The 27,964-nt window shown below is 33.3% G+C and overlaps 1 protein-coding gene across 2 annotated transcripts; it reads left to right on the forward strand.

Moving 5' to 3' along the window:
- Positions 1-19: 19 nt before the first annotated feature.
- LOC114325645 (equilibrative nucleoside transporter 3) lies at positions 20-27,907 on the forward strand. Of its 2 annotated transcripts, none has more exons than XM_028273768.2 (9): positions 20-184; positions 6,354-6,532; positions 7,243-7,489; positions 14,062-14,112; positions 14,213-14,449; positions 17,466-17,675; positions 20,438-20,523; positions 20,583-20,782; positions 27,755-27,907. In XM_028273768.2, exons 1-9 carry the CDS (start codon positions 160-162, stop codon positions 27,861-27,863), a joined length of 1,344 nt encoding a protein of 447 aa, XP_028129569.2. In that variant the 5' UTR covers positions 20-159; the 3' UTR covers positions 27,864-27,907. The 2 variants fall into 2 exon arrangements, with proteins under 2 accessions (XP_028129569.2, XP_028129564.2); XM_028273763.2 differs by lacking the exon at positions 20-184 and adding an exon at positions 3,279-3,444.
- The last annotated feature ends 57 nt before the right edge of the window (positions 27,908-27,964 follow it).

The raw sequence follows: 27,964 nt of genomic DNA on the forward strand, positions 1-27,964 counted from the left end.
AGGGCTAAGTACGACCACATCTGCAATTGCAATCTCGTGTGAGGTTTAGATAAATCCACTATCCACTTAAAAAATTCAAATCGCTGATTTATACATAAGTATCTCATTTCAAAACGATTTACATTATTTAGTTAATCCCTACAGTATTTATTTGTGACGATGGACGACCAAAGTGACAAAAAAGGTAAAGAAAAAATAATTTCTAAGTTTCTTGTTTTATTCTTTTCTTTTGTTTCCTTTAGACATAAAAATTGAGTAGGAGCAGGAAGCATCATTTTATATTACCTTGGTTAAATAACTATTTCTCCATCTCTAGGATGGTTTCTAAAATGGTTGATGTTATTGGATTTTTCTTTGAGTGTCTTTTTATATCTCTCTCGATTTTCTTCTTTGTCCAATGTTCAGGTAATTATTTATTTTCTCATATATTTTTAATTAGATGGACTAGATCACTCCATCTTCTTGTGCGCTCGGCTGATACTTCTTCTCTACAACTTCTTGTACCACTTGGGGACTTGTTCCCTGCTATTTTAACGACTTTTGTGTCCACCATTCTATTGATTTGATGGTTGCATTCTTTTTTCTATTTAGTGTTACGCCTTTACATGCTATACATTACACTTATGTTTTCTGTAATTCTTCTGCGTATTTTCATTACTCTGTTTTCCTATTCATTACTAGCATTCTCTATGTTTTGATTGTGTCGTATAGTGAGTGTGTGGAAAAAGAATAATTCATTTGTGTTGCAGAAGTCCGTCAGAAGATCTTCGTCTTCGTTTCTGGACCTTTTGGTTCTGAACTTGGACCAATTCTGTAGAGCATTTAAACTATCTTGAAGATAAATAAAAATGTATACCATTTTTTTTACCTTTCAATTGCCAGATGACGCTAGTCACCTAATCCATACACGTCAGTTGCAATGTGGAGATAAACTTTCATGGTTGGTCACTTCGAGCAGATAGCAGCAGGCCTACGCCTCTCCGATGATGACTCCAATAAGAGTCGAAAATCGTCGATTCAAAGTGCTGGACTGCGCTCCCTATTCTAAGTGAAAAATAAGATTGTTTTGCCTTCGCATTGCAACTGAATAAAAATGGTATACATTTTTATTTTTATTTTTATTTTATATGAGTATTACTCCTATAGAGTAACTAGGTCCATTTTCCGTTGGAACTTTACCAAGCTACAGACGGGGGTTGTGAATTGCATAGTGTATATTCCTTCCTTTTTGTCTTCACTTCAGCATCCATCTGGCTTGCACATTGTAGAAGCCTTGGAGGTGTCACCAGGGAAATGGACCAATAAGTTTCAATTTAAAAATCTTTTAGTAATATTTTTAATATTTTTCAATATTATTAATGTTGCTATTAGGATTGAAAACTCTACCTTTTATCTTGAAGATGTTTCTGAACTGTTATCTATCTACTTTTGTGTAAAGTACCAATCCGGCATTATGTTATGATTGTCCTTTAAATATTTGGGATCTGTTTACTTATTGCAGTGGCGGCCCGTGAGGTAGTGCCATAGAGCCATGGCACTACCTTGCTAACTATCCATAAACATATTTTTTATCTTCAAAACTTTTTAGTTCCTATTAATTTTTTTGTGTGTATTTCTTTTGATCTTCATAAATTATATAAAATATGGCAACTATGGGCGCAATACAATCCCTGCCGACAGCGGAGAGCATTCGACAGGAGAATCTCCTTCGCGCCGAAGTCAGTACTGGCACGAGTAAAGAGAGAAAGATTTTACGAGCATTATATGTAAGTGACAGAGAAAGAGCTATATTGGACTATTAGTATACCTTAACATTAGAATCTCTGTGCCAGGCACGAGGGTATGAAGCCAGGTCTATTTATTTTGAGTTTCTTTACGTGCTGGTTTGTCGCTTTTATTATGTATATTTTCTGTTAAAAAGTTTTTGTATTTATAATTAAACGTTTAGTGCATCATGATCGTGGGTATTTTGATAATATTTTGATTATTTATTAAGTTTAATTTATTAACTGACAATAAAGATTAGTATTTTAAAAAATTTTTTGGTGGTTTTACAAATGTTATAAGGTGTTGTGGAGCTTTCGAGTTAGCTTTAAGAGGTCACGACGAAAAAGAAAATTCAGAAAATAGAGGCATATTTAAGGAGCTGGTCAATTTTAGCGCCGAATTAGACAACGACTTAAAGGTTCATATTATTCAAAGTACCAGATCTTTCAAAGGTCTACCTTCTCCGGACATTTAGTTGCTTCTAATTTATTTATGTCGGAGAAGTTTTCTGCTTATAAGCATCGGTTCTCCGAATCATTTCTTAATGAACCATGGAGACAATTTTAATTTTTAAGCAAAACTCGGTTTAAAACTGAATTAGAAGTAGGTACTGTATTAGCGAGACGAATTAAGTACTACCTCTGGGGCTGTTTCGCTATCGGTTTTATTGTAGAGGGAAGGTTTAAAAAGCACATTTGAAGAAACTATTAAACTTTTAAGTATTTTAGTTACCATTCCTATATCAACATCTGAAGCAGAACGCTGTTTTTCGATGTTTACATCGAAACCTAGTGCTTTAGGTATGCTATCTGCAGAAAAGCATTTTGTAAATTGTATTGATAATTTTAATTATAAAGTCATTGAAAACTTTGCAACCAAAAAATAGAAGAATGAACTTCATATATCGTAAACTTTAAAAGTGACATTACAAAAATTTGTGTATGTGTGTGAATAATGAAATAGTATTATTTTTATAAATTGGTAAATAGAGACTAAATCGTAATTTAGTCAATTTTCAAGCACTATCAGCAGTAAATGCTGGTGGTAGGTTAAGAGGTTTTTATTATTAATTAATTTACGGAACTGTTTTGATCAATGTTGGACAATTGCTTGGCACCTCAGATCAATAAACTTAAGATATGTACATAAGATAAAAGTATCCGCGCATATTTTTTTTTTAGTTTTTGTTGTCAGTATACCTTTTTTTGACAATATCGTGAATCCGTCACTAAAAATTTTGGCGGCTGCCCGAGTTGTGGCACTACCTTCTTAAAGTGGTACGAGCCGCCACTGACTTATTGTTCCGTTTTGTTCCGTAGAACATATTCTCATGTCTTGCAGTATATTGTAATATCTTTATTCAACATTTGTAACAAATATTTTTTAATTCTAACAATAATTGGCTACTTACTCAGTCCTGACCTGCAGTAATGCAATACTCCATACTCCATGCAATTACTATTTTCCGAACAAAGTAACAAAGACAAAGTAAGTGCTAACATTTCCAAGGTTATCAAATGCAGATGGCACAATTTATTTGCAGTTTATCTTTCCCAATGATTTAAACTAGTGTTCATTGATCTAAAAATACATTTGAATGATTACATGCAAACTAAGTGAAATGTCTTAAAAAGTCTTCAAATAATATGGATGGTGATTATTTAAATGGTGAAACAGGTAAAGTATGGACTCTGTATATTTATCAAAATCAAGGGAATGGACATAATGCAAATTTGTTGGTCAGATTTATATATTTTGGTATCATAAACTCGTGAGTGCCAGCAATTTGTCGTGACAGAAAAAGTTTCCTGTAAGTTTGTTTGAAAACAGAATTCTTTCTTTGACGTATGAAATCGTTTCAAGTATCCTGCAGACAAAAAGTCGCCATCTTTTATCCAAACTATTATTATTTTTTAAACTTCACAAATGGAACTGTAATAATTAAGTAAACTAATTTATTTAAATTTTTTTATGGTATTCTATTTTTTTCTACACATGTAATCAACAATGTAAGTAGGTAGTATAATTTAATTTATCTAGGTATCTTTCGCTATCTTTTTGATCGTTCTGATTAATTAAGTATTACTGAAAAATAGTGTAGAAGAGTGAACAGAAATATATAATAATATCTATCATCCTGCAAATAATTTGACTGAAAAAGAGAGATAAATCATGGAAATGTCAGTGTTATTGTCATAGATTATCCTAGAAATAAGTTATTTATTTATATACCGCTGTCAAACCGCATCTTTGTCTGGGTTGTACTTTTATTATTTTTACTTCTTTTCGTGATTGAGTCCCGTTTTAGGATCACCTTTCCTTTCCATTCTCATCACGTGTCCCATCCATCTCACTCTCTATGCTTTTACGAAACGACTGATGCTTGGCTCGGTATACAGTTCCTCTAGCTCTGTTCATCGCGGCTAACCTTTCAGCGTGTTAATAGGGAAAAACATCTTTTCATACAGATTACGAATAGCAGCAGAAATTCAAAAGCAAGTTTTAGATAAATCTTCAAACAGAACAGGCCATCCAGCAATAGGTACGCCTTATATGAGAAGACACAATTGGATATTGAAAACGGATAAAATTTCGAGAAAGGTTTGAATTAATATTTCTATCATTTATTTTCCCCTTTCAACTTTTCCATTGTGTTTTTCCTCTTCCCTTTCGATCTAATTTATTTTTTTTCCTTTTTTGACTTATTAGACAAGGCGGAAACGGCGGGCTCGTTGGGAAAAATATTCCCATGAGATATTTTTGCATAATCACATTCGTGAGACATCCCAGAATAAGGTTCAAGAAGTCGCCCACGTGAAAAGTGGGCCAATTTTTTTTTAACAATTTTTTTTAATCAAATTGCAAAAATCAATATTTCTGGCCCGGACTATTTTTTTTAGGTTTTTTGGACCATTCTGGACAAAAAAGCTCTTTTATAATTTTTCTCTAAAGTTGATCTTTTTCGAGTTATAAGCAATTTAAAATTTGAAAAACGCGTAAATGGCCATTTTTAGGACTTAATAACTCGGTTAAAAATTATTATTATGAAAGTCAGAAAGTGACTAAATCAAAGTTTAAAGTCGCCGCTACATGATCCTGAAGAAATCTGTGTCATTAATTTACTACTAAGCTGTTATTTTTAATTAAAAACAATGAGCGGTTAGATCGTATTGACGCCGCTGTAAATGTGAGTGCGAGTGAGATGCACAATTGGACTGCTGGAATGGCTTCTCTCTCGCACTCAGAATTTACAGCGGCCGCACACGTGCATGGCGCTTATTATTATTACTTAAAAATAACAGCTTAGTAATAAAATAATGGCAAAAATTTCTTCAGGATCTTGTAGGGGGGGCTTTAAACTTTGATTTAGTTATATATTGACTTTCATAATAATAACTTTTAACCGAGTTATTAAGCCTTGAAAATCGCCATTTTTCGTTTTTTTCAATTTTAAATTGCTTATAAGTCGAAAACGATCAACTTTAGAGAAAAATTATAAGAGACCTTTTTTGTCCAGAATGGTCCAAAAAATTAAAGAAAAAATTGTTCGGGCCAAAAATATTGATTATTGCAATTTGATTAAAAAAAAATTGTTAAAAAAAATTGGCCCACTTTTTACGTGGGCGACTTCTTGAACCTTATTCTGGGATATCTCACGAATGAGATTATGCAAAAAAATCTCATGGGAATATTTTTCCCTTTGAACCCGCCGTTTTCGCCTGTATATATATCTGTATGTATGTATCGGTTTTAGAATGTCTTTCGACGTTGTCCAATGCCTAACTTCCACACGTCCTTCTATCATCCCGTTGGTCATCTGTAAGATCACTTGTACTCATTGCTTTGGTTACCTCTTCTTTCCATGACTTTTTGGGTCTTCCTCGTTTTTTGCGGTTTGGTGGTACCCACTGCATAATCTTTTTGGGAAATCTTGTGTCTTCCATTTTGAACATGACCATACCAAATCAACTGTTTCCGCTCAATGTCTGTTGTTAAGTAACCATCTATTCCAATTTGTCGTCTTACTTCCTCATTTCGAACTCTTTCCCTACGGGATATACCTAACGATCTTCTAAACACATCAATTTCTACAGTTTCTAATTTTTTCCTGTTCTTCTCGGTTATTCTCCAAGTTTCTGCTCCGTAAAGTAGGCTGCTTTTAATAAGTGTTTCATAGATATTGTATTTTCGCTGTATTCCTATTTTGGAGCTCCAAGTATTCCATTTAGGCAGCCAATTGTTCTTCTAGCTTGTGTTACCTTTTTCTTTAATTTCCTCATCGTCTTTTCCCGATCTATCGAAGATTACTCCCAGGTACGTGTATTCACTACAGAATGTGATTTCTTCATTATCCTCTAGTTCGAGATTGGATAACTCAGCTCCTATGGGTAGGTATTTAGATTTTTCCACATTAATTTCCAAGACCCACTGTTCATATTCCTCCTTTAGTTTTCTTGCCATATACTGTAGATTGTGTAGATCGTCTCTATCATTAGCTTATATCTACTTAACAAATTAATAAATGCTCAAGAAATTCTATCATTTCACCATTTTGTTTTAGATTTCAATGTAATCGTTTTTTGTAGTTTATCTTTGTCCTGACGAAAGATCTGATCCAGACACCGAAAATACTCAAGATGAATCCCAGCGGAAACTCAGCGATCTTGTAGCACCTCCTGACAAGTACTTCATCGCTCATTTGTTATTTTTCTTCACTGGCTTGGCTGGAATGTTACCTATTTCCTTTTTCATTGTAGCAAATGACGTAAGTATGATATTTTGCTAAAGGATTTACACAATAGCAGGATCAAAGATATCGTAGTCTACCTTTTAACATAATATTAGTATAGAATAGCAAAGAACGCACCTATAACGGTATCATCCAATAGAGAAAATAATTAATAAGTAAAATTTGTGCTATATATATGGTGTTCAAGATTTAACTGGTGTAATAAACCAATTTCTTCTAAAATTAGGACTCGTACTCTTCGCTACTCCAGCCTTCATCGTAAAAAAATTGTGATATACAGTGAGTCACCGATCAGTCTATTCCTTCTACAGCTCAATCTGAAATTATGTGAGTACATATCCCTTTTTGTCGGCCAATTTAAGTGAAATTCTTTCTTAAGAAAGTTACAAATAGAACAAGGGACTAAATATAGTAACTCATTCGAAATTAATCCTCAAAATCTGATATTGAAATGGTGCATATTTCATTATTTATTATTATTATATTATATGTAATGCTACTTAATATCCTTGCGTAGTCTGCAGTTTAAATAAGTTTAACTTAGATGGATTAAATGGACAGTAAATTTTTTTGGTCTTTTTGCATATTTAAAACTGAACAGCATAGGTATTTTTTAAAGTTTGGATTATCAAAATTATCAACTCTGATCATCAGCAAAATGTTAGTAATATGGTCTAAATTGAAAGAATATCTTTTACGAATTAATTAATTTTCACCTCTTTCAGTATTGGATGTACAAATTGAGAGATATAAACTCTGATGAAGTAGATCTAAAAAACAAGACAGACCTCCAAAGAATGTTCGTTTCAGTGAGTTCAATAAGTCAGGGGTTTCCCCAGCTAATAGCATCAATTTTATCAGCAAAATTTGCGTATAGGATAGGCATTAAGACAAGGTATCTCATCACCTTGGGATCCATCAGTGCCCTCTTTGGGATTTTTACAGCGTTGGTTAAAGTCAATACAGATTCGTGTAAGTAGAAAAAGAAAAATAGTAGGTACCTATTTTTATTTACCTTAAGTAGGGGACGTTTCCGCTGATGTTACCTGCTATTATAATCCAGTCTTGATAAAGTCCATAAGGAAAAATTTCCTGTAACTGGCTGTATACCATTAATTAAGTACAAAAATTGAAGAAAATCTTCTGTCTAAAAGGTATATTTATTTAAAACCCCAATAAAGGGCTACATTAAAAAACAGAACGTTTTCGCTCTAAAGAGAGCATCATCAGTGTTCTAAGTAAGCTCTACATGCTAAGCCACCAAAAATACATGGGTTAAAACCCTTAAAACGCCGACCAAAAGTCTTACATTGGCGTGTTATATATTAAACCCTGGCGATGGGTGAAATTTAAACAAGATATACCTCCTGTTTTTTAATGTAGCCCTTTATTGGGGTTTTAAGTAAATATACCTTTTACACAGAAGATTTTCTTCAATTCTTGATAAAGGGTTCTGCAACCTATGGGCACGATTGCGCCGAGAACAGATTCAATGCTCACAACTCACAGTCCTTTACTTAATACATATAAGTTGAGTAGAGGCTACGCAATCATACTCAAGGTTGGGGCAATCGTGCCCTCAGCTAAATGCATCTCCATAATCTCTTCAAATGAATCCATGATACGAAAAGCTTTTTCAAATTTGGTAAAGATGAAATACAGACCTGGATTATAGTTTACTATTCCTATATTGCAGTGGGGGGCAAAGTGCGGCCCGCGGGCCGCATGCGGCCCTTTAGACATTTTTTTGCGGCCCGCGAAAAAAAGTGAATTATTTTCATTTAAAGATTTTTTAATTATTGCTAATACATATTATTAATTAAATATAGATAATACAGCTATTAACACTTTCGCAGCGGGTGATTTTTGCGCAAATTTTCAAAACAACGCGGGCAATTATTTTGGGTTTCCGGCACAGTTTTTTCGGCTCTCTCAATGAAATCCATGAAATTTCAACAGATGGAGACGATATTTTTGAAGTAGTCAGAAACTGTTTGGAAATTTTTAAACTAACTCGTAATCAAGATTTTTTAATTATTGCTAATACATATTATTAATTAAATATAGATAATACAGCTATTAACACTTTCGCAGCGGGTGATTTTTGCGCAAATTTTCAAAACAACGCGGGCAATTATTTTGGGTTTCCGGCACAGTTTTTTCGGCTCTCTCAATGAAATCCATGAAATTTCAACAGATGGAGACGATATTTTTGAAGTAGTCAGAAACTGTTTGGAAATTTTTAAACTAACTCGTAATCACCTAGTAAGTGTAACACCTGATGGAGCACCAAAAAGAGGAGCAAATATTGTAAACTTAAATTCATGAACAATCTCCAGAACATTATTTATTATTTTGTCACTGCATAATCCATCAGCAGGTATTGTGCAAAAATGTTTTGCAAGTAAACATCATTTCAATTATAGCTAATATTTTTGGTTTTATTCGTTCAAGAGGAATAAATCATCGTGCATTCATAGCATTTTTGGAAGAGTTATAGAAACAGAACATACTGATGTCTTATACCACAATCATATTCGATGGTTAAGTTTAGAAAAGGTTCTTAAAATATGTTGTGAATTAGGGTAGGAAATTGCTTTATTTTTAGAAATGGAAAACTGCGACAAATTAGCTAAATTTATAAGTTTTGAACTCAAAATGAAACTCAAACTATTCATTGATCATACAAAAAAGGAAGAATTCGTCATTTTCGTCATTTAAATCATTAAATAATGTAGGATAAAATAAGTTTAAAATTTATGAAGAGAAACTTTGTAATTTGCTGACGGAATTTGAAAATTGTTTCAAAGATTTTGAAGATATATTTTTCATTGCCACTTCTAAGAAATAATTTTTCAGTTCAAATTCATTCGATACCAGTCTACATTCAACCAGAAAATAAACCACAATTTAAGTTTGAAATTAAAAATATTTGACGTTTAGATTTCCACTTCGGAAACCGTTATAAAAATAAAAACATACAAAACGATTCAAAAACATATTTAGGTGTTCATCACTTTACGATTTGACAGACAAAAGAGAAATTGAAAATAAAAGTTGTCAAAACTTTAAACGCGTTTTTCTCAAAACTGCTTTTTTCAAAGGCGGTTGACATTGCAACTCAAAAGCTACTTGATAGATCCACCTGAAATTTTTTATAGATTTTTTTAGACATTTCGTGAGGTAATGCTGTCGAGATATTTTTTCTTTAACAATAATAAATAAATTTGTTTTGCACCCCTTTTTTACAAAAAACTTTCTTATTTTGACTTATGAGTGATATCAAAAACTCAAAAATCATTAAAACTAAAAAAATTTGACAGCGTTACCTCGATAAACTCATAAGCTAATATAATATTTTTGAGTTTTTTGTTGATGTCTACTGCAAAATCCTTTTTTTTTTGAGGTGTCTGTAAAAATTTGCCACCGTTAACTTATTTTTCAATATTTAGTCTTGAAATTTTTTTTAATATTCTTTGGATTGTACCGAATATGTTTATTTAATTTAAAAATAAAATAATTATACCATAGTTTCAAACTATGAACCCCCTCCCCTTTAAACAAAATTAGTAAAGAATTAAAAATTCGAACATGTTAAGGTAACAAAAAATATTGCGGCCGTCGGTAATAGACCAAAAACATTTTGTTTCCCTTACTAAAAAAAGTTTGCCCACCCCTGCTACCAGGGCCTATTTTACCACTAGGCCCGTGAGGCACCTGCCTCGGGCCCGCATTTTAATAGGGCCCGGAAAGATCATCAAAACAATTTTTTATTGCAATAAAATTTTTTCAAAATTCTTTCATTTTACCAACAGAAAATGATTAATGATGACTCCACTGTTGATTTCCAAGCGACTTCATCTGTCACAAATAGATCTATAGAAAACGACAATGTCAATAACTCTTTTCCAAGCCATATAGGGGATTGGCCAAAACATTTATATCAGGAAATTCAACAATATTTTATAAATAATCGGTCCAATAAATATGTTGATAAAATTAGTGAATGTGTTACAGAACTGGATAAAAAACCATTCATTTGCAAAGTGCGATTTTTGTTAAAGGAAAGCTAATGGGGAAAAATTCTTCGTGAGTGGTTAGTATACAGTCCTAAACGTAGCCCTATTTATTGTTACGTTTGTAAACTGCTTTCCATAAAAAATATTGTTCTAACTTTCGATGCATATAATAACTGGAAAAATATCAATAGAACAGTTATTCAACATGAGAGATACAAGAGAAGTAGTACAGCAGGACAAATTGTAAAATTAATGGAAAAAAGTTATTTAGAAGAAAAGGAACAATGAAGAAATGAAAGGAAATTTAAATAATATATATATATATATATATATATATTATTATATTTTTATATATATATATATATATATATATATATATATATATATATATATATATATATATATATATATATATATATATATATATATATAATTTATATTTTTTAGAAAGAATTTTTATGTTTTTATAATTATGTTAGTTATTTTGTAAACCACGAGCAGTAAGTTTTTATTTTTCTAGTTTTCATCTAAATTTAAACATTTGTATTTTTAGATTGTCTTGATAAAGGAAATAAATTGTCCGAAAGCTCGACAAAAGTTCAAAGTGTTTCACTTCTAATCAGCCCAAAACACATTGACTGCATTCCCCAAAATTATTCTTTTTGTATTATTAACAGTCACTACATATTAATAATCATATATATATATATATATATATATATATATATATATATATATATATATATATATATATATATATATATATTATATTACGTAAGTGTCACATCAGCTCGATGTTTTGGTTATCAAAATAAATACAGATTTGAAGTTTTGCACAGTCGTACAGGTTGATGGTTTACATTTTTTAAGATACTCAGCTGAAATTTAAATTTTAAACGTAGCCTGCTACAAATCCACAAACAGTAAGAGTAAATTTTTGATAGTTTGCTTCGCGTTAGAGATATCAAAAAAAGTTAAGTACATATTTGAAAAAGTGGTTCCAAATTATTCCAACCCCACATACCAAATTTTATGACTAAATTCGCACTTTTAGTATTTTCATTATTTGTACTCAGGATCCTAAAACTTAAAATTGGCTGGCCCGAGATGCATCTGTGCGAATTTTGTCATGCAATTCGGTATGTGGGGCTAGAATAAAATTTGGAAGTACTTTTTTAAATAACTTTTTCCGATATCTCTAACTTGAAGTAAAATATAGAAAATTTACCCTGTTGTGCCGCGTGTGCCTACAGACCGCGATTAAAATTAAAATTTCAGTTTAGTATCTTAAATGATGTGAACCTTCAACCTGTATGACTGTGCAAAACTTCAAATCTGTATTTATTTTGATAGCGGAAATATAGAGCTGGCTTCATCTTAAATGCGACACACTGTATTTAAACAATGTTTAATTGTTTAAATGTAAATTTTATTTATTGTTAATAAAAACGTAAATTTCTGGTGCAGCTATATTTCTATTAAATAATTAATTCATTTAAAAAAGTTATTCTTATTATTAATTAATCATATTTAGGGGTCCGAAAATTGTGTAGTGCCTCGGACCTGATTTGAAGTAAAATAGGCTCTGCCTGCTACATCGTTATCCAGATTGCTTGTCTTTCTGCCAGCATTATCTTGATGTCTATAAAGATTTATTGTTGTATTTTATATACTAGAGTACCTGAAGGGTGTATATTTTTAGTTTTATACATTTTTATTTGATAGAGAATTACTACGTGGGGAACGTGAAAAATGTGTGGCTAATTTTTCACAGGCCTATAACCTGGTAAACATGATGCAATTATTTTCTTTTTCTTTAGCTGCTGTCTCCCAGGTACGACCTAATTGTCGCCATCTAGGTGTCCAACTAAAAATATTGATCAACATATTATCAGAAAAGAAAGTCACGAGCTTGGCTTGGACATTAACTTTTCCAAAACCAAAATCATGGTATTCCACAAGAACCCCCATGAATAAATTACACCCAACATACAAATAAATGGTATCATCCTTCAGAGCTCCCAAAGCTTCATATACCTGAGCAGAGAGCTAAATAGTCAGCTAGAGCTAGACCAGTCAAAAGAAATTAGAAGACGCATTGAAATAGCAAGGTCTGGTTTCATGAACATGCGTAAAATGCTCTGTAACCCCAAGCTATCAGTCACAATAAGATTGAGAACACTAAAGTGTTATGTGTGGTCTCTATTACTATATGGCTGTGAGACCTGGACGTTAAAACAGTATGACGTCAACAAACTGAATTATTTCGAAATGTGGATGTACCGCGGAATGTTAAGAATAAGCTGGACCAGCAGAACTACGAATGAAGAAGTACTGGAAATAATAAACACGCGTCCTTATCTGGTCAATACAATGAAAATAAGAAAGACGTCATATCTAGGACACATAATGCGCCATAGGGAATTTGAGCAGCTCCAGGTAATATTAGAGGGCAAAATCGAAGGTAAAAGGGGTATATGAAGAAAGAAAAAATCCTGGCTCAGAAATATCAGAGATTGGACCCACACAACAGGGAATAACTTAATTCATCAACAGAAAAAAATTTGCTATATTGGTCGCCAACCTCAATAGAGAAGGCACTTAGGAGGAGGAAGAGGCCTCCATGCCATGTAGTAGATGCTTTGTATACTAACTAAAATTTTCAGAAAACCTACTCAAACCGATCATATGATACTTACATCATCTAATCATCTCTTTTAACAAAGATGGCAGCCATTCAATGGTATGTCCATATACTTCTTAATATGCCTATTATATGTTCCACTACAATTATAATCCTCCTCTATCTTTTCTCCTTCGTAAGGATGTAGTGGCGTCATGTAAGTTGTTTGACTATTTCTGTCCAATTCTCTCTCTCCTGCGTGTGTTGTTTTGCTTCGGAGAACGAGTAAGCAGTCATGTCCCTTATTTGGTCCGACCATCGTAATGGAGATCTTCCTCTGGATCTTCTGCCCTCTATGTTGCCTTCAACTATCATTCGTTCCATGCCTTCTCTTCTTTAGTTATATGTCCAAAATATCGCAGCATATTTTGGTTAATAGTTGTGGTGAGCCTAGTTTTTATGTTAAGTTAGGCTAATATTGAATTATTTGTGCGATGTGCGGTCCATGGTATGCGCAACATTCTCCGGTAGACCCAAATTTCAAATGCCATTATACGTTTTGAATCTGCTTTTTTGATGGTCTAAGAAATAATATTAACGCTCGAACAAGGCGTAATTTTGCGTTGTTATAATAACAATTATAATAAAGAAACTTAAATTATTAAACAAACAGCACTCAACAATGGTTTTCTTCTCTCTATTGTATATAAGGTCATTAGAAGGACAATACTCAAAAAGAGACAACCTAGCCTGTAACTGACTCAGAAAACAAACTCAAACTACATCTATTTATAGATCCTTGTCCTATAAGACCAATTACTGAAAAAATATATCAGCCTCTTTTTTAGATTATCGAATGCCTTTTATTATTTAGTTTATTATATAGATTGATGTATTTTTAGGGCAAAAACTATTTTTTGGAACATCAATCACCGTCATTGCCATTATCACTAGTAAGTACCTACAAAATAAATTTTAAAACGAAACATTATTTTTCAAAAAACTGCATATTTATACACTCTAAATTTTTTAATATTTTCTTTATCATTTCAGTCTTTCATCCGTTGTACAGCGTCACCAATATGGCCTTTATGTCGAGATTTCCAACCAAATATATAAAAGTTAGCATGTACGGCAGCTCCATATCTGCCATGTTCAGCGCAGTCCTTCAAATTATATGCTTGAGCCTGACTCCCAGTCCGACGACTGTGGCACTTATATATTTCATCTGCGGCACAATCATAATGCTGTTTACATGTTTCCTTTGCTATGTTATGCAATATTCTCCAGGTAAGTGTCGTATCAAGGCATTTTTCCTCATCTATTTTCATTTTCTCCAGATACCTCTCCTCCTGACCGTCATACAGGTCTAGTCCTACTCCCATCTGGTCTTTCCCAGAACATATTGTTTATGAGTCAGCTAGAACTACTCCACATCATAACCTAAGTTGAAGCGTACAAATGGGGCCTAAAGGAGGTCAAAACAAAAGGAATCAATCCCCACGTTGGGCGCCAGTTGAAACGTTTTAAAATGTTTGCTCAGATGGGGTCAGGGATATAAGTAACTACATGGATACTGGGGGTCGAAATGAGGCGAACGGCGCATCAGTTTGTTGTGCGGTGAGCAGGTCGTGAATTCGTCTTAAGGAATGGGAGGGGGTTGGAGAAGAACTAACTACCATTACCAAATAAACAAAGAATACTTACACTGACTAGGGGACCTTTCTACTATTTGAAAAAAAATTCGGACGCCGTTTGAAAAATTTCTGGTTCACTACTGGGTACTTACTGGAAATATATCTTTACTTACGGGTACCAATTGGGGTGACATTCATATGAGATTCCAATTCTCAAACCGGACTGATTCTCTTTCTCCTCATCGGTTCACAACGAGAAAAATCGCGCGTAAAACCGCATTCTGTCATAAAAGTCCAATCAGACACAGTCCTTCAAGGGTATCTTAAAATTTGTGGAAGAACTATCGACTTTTTGTTTACGCAAGTGGATTATATACTACGTATAAAATAAATAGATTAGAGGAGATATGTATACAGGGTGTAACCAAAAACTTCAACAATATTAAACAAAGTTTAAAAATTTTTTAAATGAATGATATTACCAACACAAAATAAAAGGAATAATTGTTTATAGGGCGGGTTTAAAATAAAACATGATAGCAGATTTTTGAAATGCTACAAAGTAGATCTATTAGAGAATGAATAGTCAACCATCAATAAAACTTAGAATACGGGCTAAAGCGAAAGGGAGAAATTTTCCTCCTAAAAAGGGTTTAAGGAGGTGATCTCTATATTGAAAAAAATAGTGCAACAAAATAGACTAATAAATAAAATAGTTTTTTTTCTAATAAAAATAAATTATCTAGAAAAACGGCTTGAAAGCAGGCACGTCAAATATAGAGATTATTTATAATTGTGATTTTCATTACCATCAGGATCATAACCATAATCAAGCAGATTGTTCCTAAAGAAATTATAACTGGTCCTATCGTTTCTTCTATTATCATATCGAGGTTCCAAGTTTTATGTTCCAAGCTTTTGCCAAATGTCACATAAAATTTTGGATATAAATCATTTAGTGGTTAATGAAAATTTTTAAGTTTAACTATTGAATTAAATCCCGCGAAATATCCATTTAGACAAGGCGGAAACGGCGGGTTCGTTGGGAAAAATATTCCCATGAGATATTTTTGCATAATCACATTCGTGAGACATCCCAGAATAAGGTTCAAGAAGTCGTCCACGTGTAAAGTGGGCCAATTTTTTTTAACAATTTTTTTAATCAAATTGCAAAAATCAATATTTTTGGCCCGCACTAATTTTTTTTAGATTTTTTGGACAATTCTGGACAAAAAAGGTCTCTTATAATTTTTCACTTAAGTTGATTTTTTTCGAGTTATAAGCAATTTAAAATTTGAAAAACGCGAAAATGGCCAATTTTAAGACTTAATAACTCGGTTAAAAATTATTATTATGAATGTCAGAAAGTGACTAAATCAAAGTTTAAAGTCGCCGCTACATGATCCTGCAGAAATCTGTGTCATTAATTTACTACTAAGCTGTTATTTTTACTGAATAACAATGAGCGGTTAGATCGTATTGACTCGGCTATAAATGTGAGTGCGAGTAAGATGCCCAATTGGACTGCTGGAATGGCTTCTCTCTCGCACTCAGCATTTACATTTGCCGCACACGTTCATGGCGCTTATTATTATTACTTAAAAATAACAGCTTAGTAATAAAATAATGACAAAAATTTCTTCAGGATCTTATAGGGGGGGCTTTAAACTTTGATTTAGTCATATATTGACTTTCATAATAATAACTTTTAACCGAGTTATTAAGCCTTGAAAATCGCCATTTTTCATTTCTTTCAATTTTAAATTGCTTATAAGTCGAAAATGATCAACTTTAGAGAAAAATTATAAGAGACCTTTATTGTCTAGAATGGTCCAAAAAATTAAAAAAAAAATTGTTCGGGCCAAAAATACTGATTCTTGCAATTTGATTAAAAAAAAATTGTTAAAAAAAAATTGGCCCACTTTTCACGTAGGCGACTTCTTGAACCTGATTCTGGGATGTCTCACGAATGTGATTATGCAAAAAAATCTCATGGGAATATTTTTCCCTTCGAACCCGCCGTTTTCGCCTTGTCTAATTCATTTGAGATCATTTTAGTTCAACGGGACTCAGTTCGCCAGGATAGCATAGTAATAGTAACATTGTTGAATATGTATAATAATTTCTATCTCTCTCCAATGCATCCGAAATAAAGCCTTGTCTCCCTCCAAACTATGGGCTCTTTTCAGCAATCTTTCGGTCTCCATCTCATTACATGACCAGTCCATCGACGTGGTGTCTGAAATTTAACAAATTCTGAGTTAGATGTTGGTAGAGCTCATGGTTGTAGCCGGATCTCCATACTCCGATTTCGTTCATAGGTCCAAATATCTTCGCTATTGGTCTGATAATAGTTTTGTAGAGCCTGATTTTCGATCTTCATTGTGTATTTTGGAGAGGAACACATGGACGAGTGAAAAATGAGTTTTGTTTCCGTTTAGTATTTTTTATTAACTTCTTCAATCTATATTAATCAATCTAAAAGACCTCTTTCTTTTCCAGTCACTGCTACTTGTTGGTTCTATTGTTTAAATTCCACCAAATCAAAATCGTTTTGAGATTGAGATGCACATAGGTACCTACCCTTGGAGCATACTTTTGGGGCATACTTTGGTAACCCTTGTAACAAAATTATTATTAGGAATAAGTTAATCTCTTTTTTATTTTAGTGATCAATTTTTATTGGAAAGACGAACCAACAGACAAAACCAATACTTCAAGTCATACTTTGAAAGAATTCTATGAAGCTGCCTACAGAATTTGGCCCATGTTATTAGCTCTTGTCATAACAACAGGTACTACGGGAATAGGGCATGCCAATATTACGAATCTAGTGGTGTCTGAGGGGTATACCAAGGATACAAAAAATCTGTGGTACAGTAAGTATTATACTTATATATTTGAGAGAGTATAAAAGATAAATAATGGACAAAAGGGGTTTTGTAGTAGACATATTTGAAGGAAGGTAAAAAATTGTCGACTTATTAGTGAAAAATGAGATTTTATATCTATAGAGATTTAAACAGCTAACACCAATCTCACACTTAGTTGGTTTCCATAGCTGTCTTGAGTGTCTTGAGAGTTCTTGTCCTAATTCTTCTTCTTTAGATGCTGTGTCCGTATTCAGATGGTGGCCGTCATCGTATTTACAATTTCCTAAAACCTTTCTCTATCGGCTGCTACGCGAAATAATTCTTCTACCGTGGAACCACACCATTGTCTACTCTTATGCAGCCATGAAAGTTTCTTTCTACCAATTTATCTTCTTCCCTCCACTTTTCGTTGGATTATAAGGCGAAGTAGATGGTATTTGAGCCCTTTAACTATATGGCTAATGTATTCTGTTTTTCTTCTCTTTATGATGTTTATGAGCAGACTTTCTGAATTCATCCAATTTGAATGCTTTCTAATTATCTAATCGATAGGATAGACCATCACGATATCACGATGTGATACGATAGTCACAATGTACATAGGAAAGTTAAAGAATTCTCAGGTGGACTAAGACGGAGACAGAGAGGAAATCTAACTGATTTTGACGGAAACATCATCTTAGATAAACAGAGCAAAATTAGAACGTGGAAAGAATATCTAGAAAAACTATTTGAAGACCAAAGAGATAACACTTTCGAGCTAGAAGAAGAGGTAAATGATGGACCAAGAATATTACTGCAGGAAGTTTATTCTGCCATAACACAGCTAAAGGATGGCAAAGCAGCAGGTCCCGATAATATACAAGCAGAACTGCTCAAACTGATGGACAACGAATCAATAGCAATAATCACAGGGATATTCAACAACATATACAACTCTGGACAAATACCAAACCAGGAGCCAAAAAGTTCGAAGAATATCGTACGATAAGCCTGATGAGTCATCTCCTAAAATTGTTCCTAAAGGTAATCCATACGAGAATTTACTATGAAAGTACTTCTTTACATAGAAGCTATGTGAAAGTCAAATTTCGCCCAACCAGTTCGGGTTCATATAAGCTGTTGGTACGAGAGAGGCTTTGTTTTCAATACAAGTCTTATTCCAGAGATGCAGAGACGTAAATTGCGACGTATACGCATGTCTGGTTGATTACTAGAAGGCGTTTGATCGAGTACACCACGCCAAGATAATGCAAATACTAAAAGAAGCAGGAATTAACAACCAAGAGCTGAAAATAATTAGAAACCTTTACAGGAATCAGACTGCAAACCTCAGAGTTGACGGTGAACTTACCGAATATGTCAAAATCATGCGTGGAGTGAGGCAAGGCTGCATTTTGTCCCCCCTAATTTTCAATCTTTACTCTGAAAGAATATTTATCCAAGTTTTGCACGAAACTGAAAAAGGTATTCTACTAAACGGGTACCGGCTAAATAATATCAGGTATGCAGATGACACCATAGTATTTGCGGACAATCTAGAAGACCTACAAGTCCTCATGGACAAAATCACGTATTACAGTCAACAATATGGACTCAATATAATCGTAAAGAAAACAAAGCTTATGATCGTCAGTAAGAAAAGGTAACAGAAGGTCAACTCTATATCAACCAAACCCCTGTAGAAAGAGTGAGGCACTACAACTACCTCGGCACCATAATAAATGAAGAATGGACCAACAACCAAGAAATAAGAGCGCGCATCGGAAAAGTTAGATCAATCTTCAACCGTATGGGGGCGTTTTCAAGAGCCCTTTCAAGAGGCCTTTCTCTTGGTATAAAAGTAAGAAGGCTGAGATGTTACGTATTCTCTGTCTTTTTTATAATGTAGAATCATGGACCTTGAACGAGGATATGTGCCGAAAATTGGAAGCATTTGAGATGTGGCTATATCGGAGAATTCTTAAAATCCCATTGACTGATCGGATCACAAATGAGGAGGTTCTTAGAAGAATGGGGAAGAACCCAGAAGTATTAACCACCATTAAATCTCGAAATTTGGAACACTTTGGACACATTATGCGAAATGAATCCAGATATGCCCTCTTACAAGCCATCCTGCAAGGAAACATATTTGGAAAGCGAGGTTCAGGAAAAAAAGAACATCCTGGTTAAAGAACCTCAGAACCTGGTTCAACACAACATCTGTGCAGCTTTTCCGCGTTGCTGCAGATAAAGTGAAGATTGCCATGATGATCGCCAACATTCGTCACGGATAGGCACATCAAGAAGAAGAAGAAGGATAGACCACACATAACACTTCAGAACCTTCTTAAGAATATTCATCGACAGGTTTTTGTTACATAAAAGCCTATTACTGGTTTCCAGGTCACAAAAGGCTTACGTGTTATTTCGATCCTGGTTATTATCTCTTCATCAGAGTCACAATTTATCTTTAACTAGCTGCCAAGGTATTTCAAATTGTTTACCCGTTCTATTTCCTCTCCATTAAGAGAAAGCAGACCTTAATCTGTATTAATGTCATCCACTTTGTCTTTGAAACATTGATTTTAAAACGTTTCCGATAACTTACTTCACTGATTAGATTTACTGTCTGGAGATCTTCTAAATTTTCTACAAGAATGGCTGTATCGTCACCGTATTTGATATTGTTGATTATTTCTCCGCCTAGTTTTACTCCCTCTTGTCTTGTCCTCCAAATGCCTGCAATTCATGGCTGGATATGATAATTTTTGTGTTTATTTCAGGCAAATATTTTGTCCCCACAGTAACATACTTAGGCTCAGATGTTTTTAATCTAGCAGGAAGATTCTTCGGACGAGCAATAGAAACTGTAAGTACCTTTACCAAATATGTATATAAATTTAGTGTAAAATATTTACCTGTTTTTAGAAAAGATCTGCTCTTTGGGTAGTGTTGGCCGCAGCCCTTAGAAGCTTTGTCATGGGTCCTTTGTTCCTATTCTGTAATGCACAACCACGACATCATCTTCCAGTGTGGTTTCCGCATGACTATCAGTACATGATCATACTGTATATTTACATATTTGTGGCGTCAGTTTTGGCAGTAACGCAAATGTTGAGTTTACCAAAGTAAGTACATTTTGTTCTATACTAGGTACCTAATAGGTGCGTTTTTTGGATGATCCGTAGTACGTACAGGTAGGATACTCCATTTTTGGGAGTAGGGAAAGATAATTGGTCAACGTAGATCGACCAAGTAATGGTTTGAAGTATCTAGGATAGCTATTACAGAAGTGGTGAGTGAAACGGAAAGCAACAAACAGTATAATGTATAACGAAATGTTTCCAATCCGATGGATGGAAGAACCACAAAAAAATAAAATTATTAGACAGATAAATATATTAGGGGAAGTTTTCTCAAGTAAAATTTTGTCAAATTGGAATGAATGAAGTATATTTAGGACATGATTGTCTAGGATGGAGTTCGAGGTTTCTGCTTTATATAATCTGCATAGATCTTACATGAACCTTACACAGATGTTTGGGCCTTTGCTTGATGGAACAACAGAACAATACAGGATAAGAACTAACAAAGAGCTCGAAAAACTATATCGAGACACTAACATAATAAAGGAAATAAAGTCCAGAAGACTCCAATGGGCATTCGGATGAAGGATAATAAGGCCAGTATGGGAAAAAGTCTTAACTGGACGAAAACCACGTGGACGACCTTCTCAACTCCAGTGGCGAGATGATATAGCAGAAAATCTTAAATCTATGAACGTGTAGATTTTATTGGCTATTGCTCAACGACACAGAGTAACGAAATATTCCACCAGGGATATTGTTTTGGATGAATTAATTGTATATTTGTCAAAATATTCCTCAGCCGAAATTAAACAAAATATACCTACAAATAGAGACCACAGTGCATGCAGAATGTTGAGTGATACTGAACTAGCACACAAAAAGAGTTGGATTCAGTGGCGTACTGAGCATGGTACCGCGGGTTCCGCGGAACCAGGGCCCGGGCCTCGCAGGGGCCCTCTCTAATAATTTTATGTATAATACTCTCTAATACTCTTTTGAACTACACAAGTACACACTAGGAAATGTAACTGCTTAATAAATTTTTATTTTTGTGTAGTTACTTATAAATAAAAACGAATACCTAATACCTATTTATCAAAAAATTTGAAAACAAAATTTATTAAGAAACATAGGGAACGCTTTTGTCAGGTTCTGTACTCTTTTTACCTGCTTAAGACGAAGCCCTGGTTTCAACACGTGTTTAAAGAATAACCGCCTGTAGGTACCTATACTAACCCAAACACTTGTGTTTATATCAGCACGATCCATGAATAGTTGTTGTAAACTACAAAGTTGTAGAAATTTGGAAATTGAGATATTCAATGTGAGTTTTATACAAGAGGTTATAAAAATAATACCAAGACAATAAATTAGACGTATGATGCTCCTTTTATTCGTATTTATATCACCTTCAATCTTCAGCTTTTACCTACTTTTAGGTAATTCTTATAAAATAACTGAACTTAAATTCTAAATATAGACAAAAATGAGGAAAACCGAACTTACAGGTACGTATCAGAACTTTCGCCCTTCATGTGTGGAAGCAGTCACTGCAGTTAGTAAGTTTAATCAGTACAGTTACAGTTTGAAATATGAAATATCCAAGAGCTAAGACCTAAGGCTATGGTTTCCAATACACGCTGTACGGCGTCTATTGGATACTACCGGCTATCTTATTACCGCCAGCTTATTACCGAGGGCCGAAAGTCCCTTAGAATAAATAAAAAGTTTCTTTTGAATGAGATATTTGAAATTAAAAATTACACACAATTTTCTCTTTTTATTTTCACCCCTTTAACTTATTAAAGCAGAAATCAGACTGCTATCTTGCTATCTATCATCAACACAATTCCTGCCATTTGACATGTTCTACGTGTCGGACTTATTAAAATGCCTAACATATTTGTTGGACAAACATTTTTTCATATATTGTATAAAGTTTGCTATTGAATGAACTTAAAAACAACTTGCTAATTTTCACAATCATAAACGTGTTAGGATGACAAGTCCCACAGTTAAAATCACGTTCCACAATTAAAACTTCCCCTGTTCCAGTGTTCCCATATATCAAAGTTTGTCCGAATAGACTCCGTTAAGCTATTAACTCCGTTAAGCTACCAGCTTGCTGTTAATAAACTTTTTTTGGTACGCGGGACCCAGGCCTTAGATGTAGAAAATTTTCCAGTTTCATTATTTAGGTATAAAAACGGCTGGAGTAAAGTGATCAGCCATGTCAGTATGAAAAACAATAGGATTAACGGATTAATATTATTTTACTGTTTTAAATTAGCTTGAGTTTTTATATGTTGATTTATATTTTTAATGTTTATTAAAAAATTTTGATATACAATGTGTGTTTTTATTGGGAGAGCGAGTGTTGTTTTTATTATAACCAGCGCCCGCTGATCTATCAGTACGCTACTGGTTCCATTATGCAAGCTTGTCATACTCTTACTTGTTTTGTTGGGTTTATTATATTCATTGGGTCTTCCCAATGTATTAATTATTTGTTGCCTTTTCTAGTAATAATTTATTTATGCACATAAATGAATTCAAAGATTATCCAAGGCGATAATACACAAATTCCAATCAATAAAATCAAAACAAATTGGAACATATATGCATAATAACGTAGATAACATTATCATAATTAAAAATTTTTTAAAAAGGGTCTGTAAGTACTAATAGTCAAAGTTATTTTGATAAGGCAATGGTAGACGCGATTGTTGACACACGTATGACGTAGTTGGAAGTAATCACTGATCAACAATCAACAGTAGTTGTATCAGTTGAAAAAAACTTGTATTGGTGTGTACTAAAATTTTCCAGTACCTGCTTTAATTTGACATAGATGCTGAAAAGAGTGTACGTACAGCTTGAACCTACTTGTTACATGGATATGTTATGTCTTTAAATTTCTATTAACCGGCAATGTTGGTAACCTATATTCTTGTTGCTGACTTCTTCTTTTAGACTCTGTTTTTAATGTATTTTTCATGCTTGTTTATCCTGACACCTAGTAGTCTTGCAGTTTACCAACAGAGAAATTGGTACAGTCACAGGATATTTTATAGATTCAGTTCTTTATTCTCTGTTGTGTGTTGTTAGGTTAAGTTTTGGGCAGAATAGATCTCATTTTATTGTTTGCTTTGAATGTAACTGTACTATTCTCCTATTTTTTTTCAATTTTTTCTAATAAGCCATTTACATTATGGTATTATTGACATCTTTAATCCCTTCTAGTGAGCGTCTTAGGATTGCTTGTGGTGTTTTGTTTTTTTCCTTATTTAATCTTGTGAAACTCCTTGTTTATAAATGATAAATTGGTAATAATTTCTTGTTGGAATCTTTGTACAATGTTTTAAAAGTTAGGTGCGTAGCTTTAAATATACAGTGCGCTGAAATAAGTGTTCCCCCCCTTATTAACTTATTTATTTTTAGCACATAAGCAAAACGCTCGGACAGGTCGATCTTTAAAATAATCATAGTATATTATAGCATCAATGTTTCGAACTTTACGCGATCCCTCTTCAGATGACAGCCGCAATTATGATTTTTTTAAATGGGAAAGTACATCACGTGGCACCTCATTTAATAGCTTTTGTTTTTGAAATACTGATTACAAAAATGTATAACACTTCAATCCTTTTTAAGACAGTAGGCTCAAAATTTCGTTCGAATTACAGTGCAACCCTGATAAGTCGGCCCCCGATAACCCGGAAGTCCGGCTAACTCGGACCGGTTTTCATCAGACAAAACAAACATTTTTCCAGTTTGACTGAGTTTTTTTACCAAGAAATGAACAATACTGTAAGTAAACAACTGTACGTAATTTAGATGTATTGTCCATAATATATGTATTTCATGTTTTCGCAATTATACTGGAGTTTACATGTAAGTATACATTATTTTATTAATTTTTAGCATATTCTCCGGCTACCCGGATTTTCGATAACCCGGATCGGCCGCGGTTCCGATTAATCCGACTTATCGAGGTTCCACTGTATTTTTAAATGCATTTATTTTTTTTTCGAATCCTGAGAAAGCTAATAAGTATTTTTGAAAAATTTAAACGCAGAATGAAATATTACAGTGTTATCGAGGGTGGAAAGTCCCTGAGAACTTCTATAATGATTATTTTAATAAGTCGCAAAAGTGAAAAAAATAGAAAATTTAGTCTGATTTTTAATTTCAAATATATCATTCAAAAGAAACTTTTTGTTTATTCTAAGGGACTTTCAGCTCTCGATATTAATGTAATCTTTCATTTTTAATGCGTTAAAATTTTTCAAAAATATTTATTAGTTTTCTCAGGATTCGAAAAAATAAATGCGTTTAAAAATAATTCGAACGAAATTTGCGCATACGCCCTTAAAAAGGATTAAAGTGTTATACATTTTCGTAATCAGTATTTCAAAGGCTTTTAAATGAGGTGTCAAATGATGTACTTTCCCATTTAAAAAAATCAAAGTTGGGGCTGTCACCTGAAAAGGGATCGCGAAAAGTTCGAAACATGTATGCTATAATATACATACTATGATTATTTTAAAAATCGACCTGTCCGAGCGTTTTGCTTATGTGTTAAAAATAAATAAGTTAATAAGGGGGAGTAACACTTATTCCAGCGCACTGTATATTTTTTTCAATTACAAATTGTCAGGCGACAAAAATAATTACAATTTTTTTCAAGTGATAAAGTGATGTTTTAATAATGTATTGTTACTATGGAACGCTTACAATTTTGAACAACTTTAACAACAAAATACTTGGATCACAGAATATATCCTGGTGTATTCTCTGCTTAGATATTCCAAAAATAATAAACAATAAATAACTTTTTATTAAGTTCACGTCTTAAATCAATTATTTATCAAATACACAATCAATATTATTTAATGAACAACTCAAAATATTTTCGATGCCATGTCAAATATTTAAAATTGTCACTGTCATGTCTTCTTCTTCTTGTGCCACTCCTATCGGAGATTGGAAATCATCAAGGCTACCCTGACTTTGTTTACAGCTGACCTAAAAAGTTCATTAGTGATGCAGCCAAACCACTCTCTCGAATTCCGCATCCATGACATTCTTCTACGGCCTGGATTCCGTTTTCCTTCTATTTTTCCTTGCATTATATTTTGAAGTAATGCATATTTATGACCTCTCATCAGGTGACCCAAATACTCGAGTTTTCTTCATTTTATCGTTAACAAAAGTTCTGGGTCTCTTCCTATCCTTCGTATTACTTCAAGATTTGTGATTCTTTCAACCCAACTTATCTTCAGCATTCGACGGTAACACCACATCTCGAAACTTTCAATATTTTTTATGTTGGTCTCTACACCGTATAATAGCGTGTTAAATACGTAGCCTTTTAGCATTCTTAATCGTAGAGGGATGCTTATATCTCTGTTGCAGAAGAATTTTCTCATCTTTATGAAGGTGGCTCTGGCAATTTCGATACGTCTTTTTATTTCATTGTTTTGGTCTCCAGTTTCGTTTATTAAAGTTCCCAAGTATTTGTAACTTGATACTTTTTCAATTTGAATGCCGTTTATACTAATATGTGCTGGTTGTGTCATGATTTTACTGAAGACCATATTATACTTGGTTTTTTTGATATTAATGTTTATGCCATAATTGTTGCAAACAATATTTATGTTTGTAAGTAATTTTTGTAATTCTTCCACTGTTCTTGCAACTAGTACAGTGTCGTCTGCGTATCGAATATTATTTACAACTTCTTCATTGATTATGATTCCTTCATTTGCTTGCAAAAGGGCTTCCTGACAGATGCTTTCACTATATACATTAAATAGCAGTGGTGACAAGATGCATCCCTGTCTTACTCCTCTACGTATTTCTATTGCTTTTGATATCTCATTTTCTATTTTGATGTTAGCTTTCTGATTCCAATATAAGTTGAGAATTATTCGCAGATCTTTATTATCTATGTCTTTTCTTTCAAGAATGTCTCTTAGCCTATCGAGGCGTAAGTATTCTGTCAAACGCTTTTTCAAAATCGATAAAACATGCATGAACTTCTTGATTAACGTCTAGGCATCTTTGTGTAAGAACATTCAAACCGAAGAGAGCTTCTCGAGTACCTAGCCCTTTTCTGAACCCCATCTGTGTATTACTAATATCTGACTCTAACTTTTGATAAACTTGGTTGTGGATGATTTTTAGAAATGTCTTTAGTAGATGGCTCATTAAAGATATTGTTCGATGTTCTGAACATTCTTTTGCATTGGATTTCTTTGGCAGTGTAACGAATGTAGACAGACTGTCATGTCACCATATTCTAATTGACTCAGTGCATTGTATGACAAAGATAGCGAATGTTCGATTTGGAAATTATCACCACGGACATGGTGTCCTTTTTTCTCGAATCCTGAAAAAACTAATAAATATTTTTAAAAAATTTAAACGCAGAATCAAAGACTAAATTATTATCGAGGGCCAAAAGTCCCTTAGAATAAAAAAAAAATTCATTTGAATGAGATATTTTAAATTAAAAATCACACTACATTTTCCCTTAGATTTTTCACCCCTGTAACTTATTAAAATAAACAATATAAAAGTTTTCAGGGACTCTCGACCCTCGGTAAGAACGTAATCTTTCATTCTGCGTTTAAATTTTTCAAAAATATTTATTAGTTTTCTCAAGATTCGAAAAAAATGAATCCCATTTACATAGCATTGGAGCCGAAACTTTGTACCGATTCCTTAAATGCTACTAGGAGCACTCCTGAATCATAATTTACAATGTATATACATTGTCAATCCCAAATCATGATTTCCAAAGTTTATAACTTGTAAATTATGATTCGGGAGTGCTCCTACTCCTAGTAGCATTTAAGGTGTCTTGGTTTGTTTATTTCTACTGCATCTTGATTGTAAATTTAGTATAAGTACTTATGATATTAAAAAGAGTGCATGGTGCATGTGTATATTGTACTTATTGCATCGAGAAAGTGTGTAGCATTTAATATATTTTTTCAATTACAGATTGGCAGGCGACAAAAAAGAGTTGGCTTTTATCACGTCGCAAGTGGTTGGTACCACAACAGGAACATTAGCTGCATTTTTAAATCCAGTTTTTGTTAATTTATTGTAAATATGTTGTATAGGTATAGCGTTAGTAATAAAAGATGAAAAATATTTGTAATAACAGCTGTTGTGTAGCTTGTAAGTCAAATAGTATAGATAGGTACCTAC

Source organism: Diabrotica virgifera, chromosome 4 (assembly GCF_917563875.1).
Source record: "Diabrotica virgifera virgifera chromosome 4, PGI_DIABVI_V3a".
Lineage (NCBI taxonomy): Eukaryota > Metazoa > Arthropoda > Insecta > Coleoptera > Chrysomelidae > Diabrotica > Diabrotica virgifera.

Excerpts from the sequence above, each read along its gene's own strand:
- LOC114325645 (XM_028273763.2), top strand. The coding sequence starts at position 3,414 with ATGGATGGTGATTATTTAAATGGTGAAACAG. Across the intron at positions 7,490-14,061 it reads TAAAGTCAATACAGATTCGT|GGCAAAAACTATTTTTTGGA; the intron begins GTAAGTAGAAAA and ends ATGTATTTTTAG. Across the intron at positions 14,113-14,212 it reads CGTCATTGCCATTATCACTA|TCTTTCATCCGTTGTACAGC; the intron begins GTAAGTACCTAC and ends TTATCATTTCAG.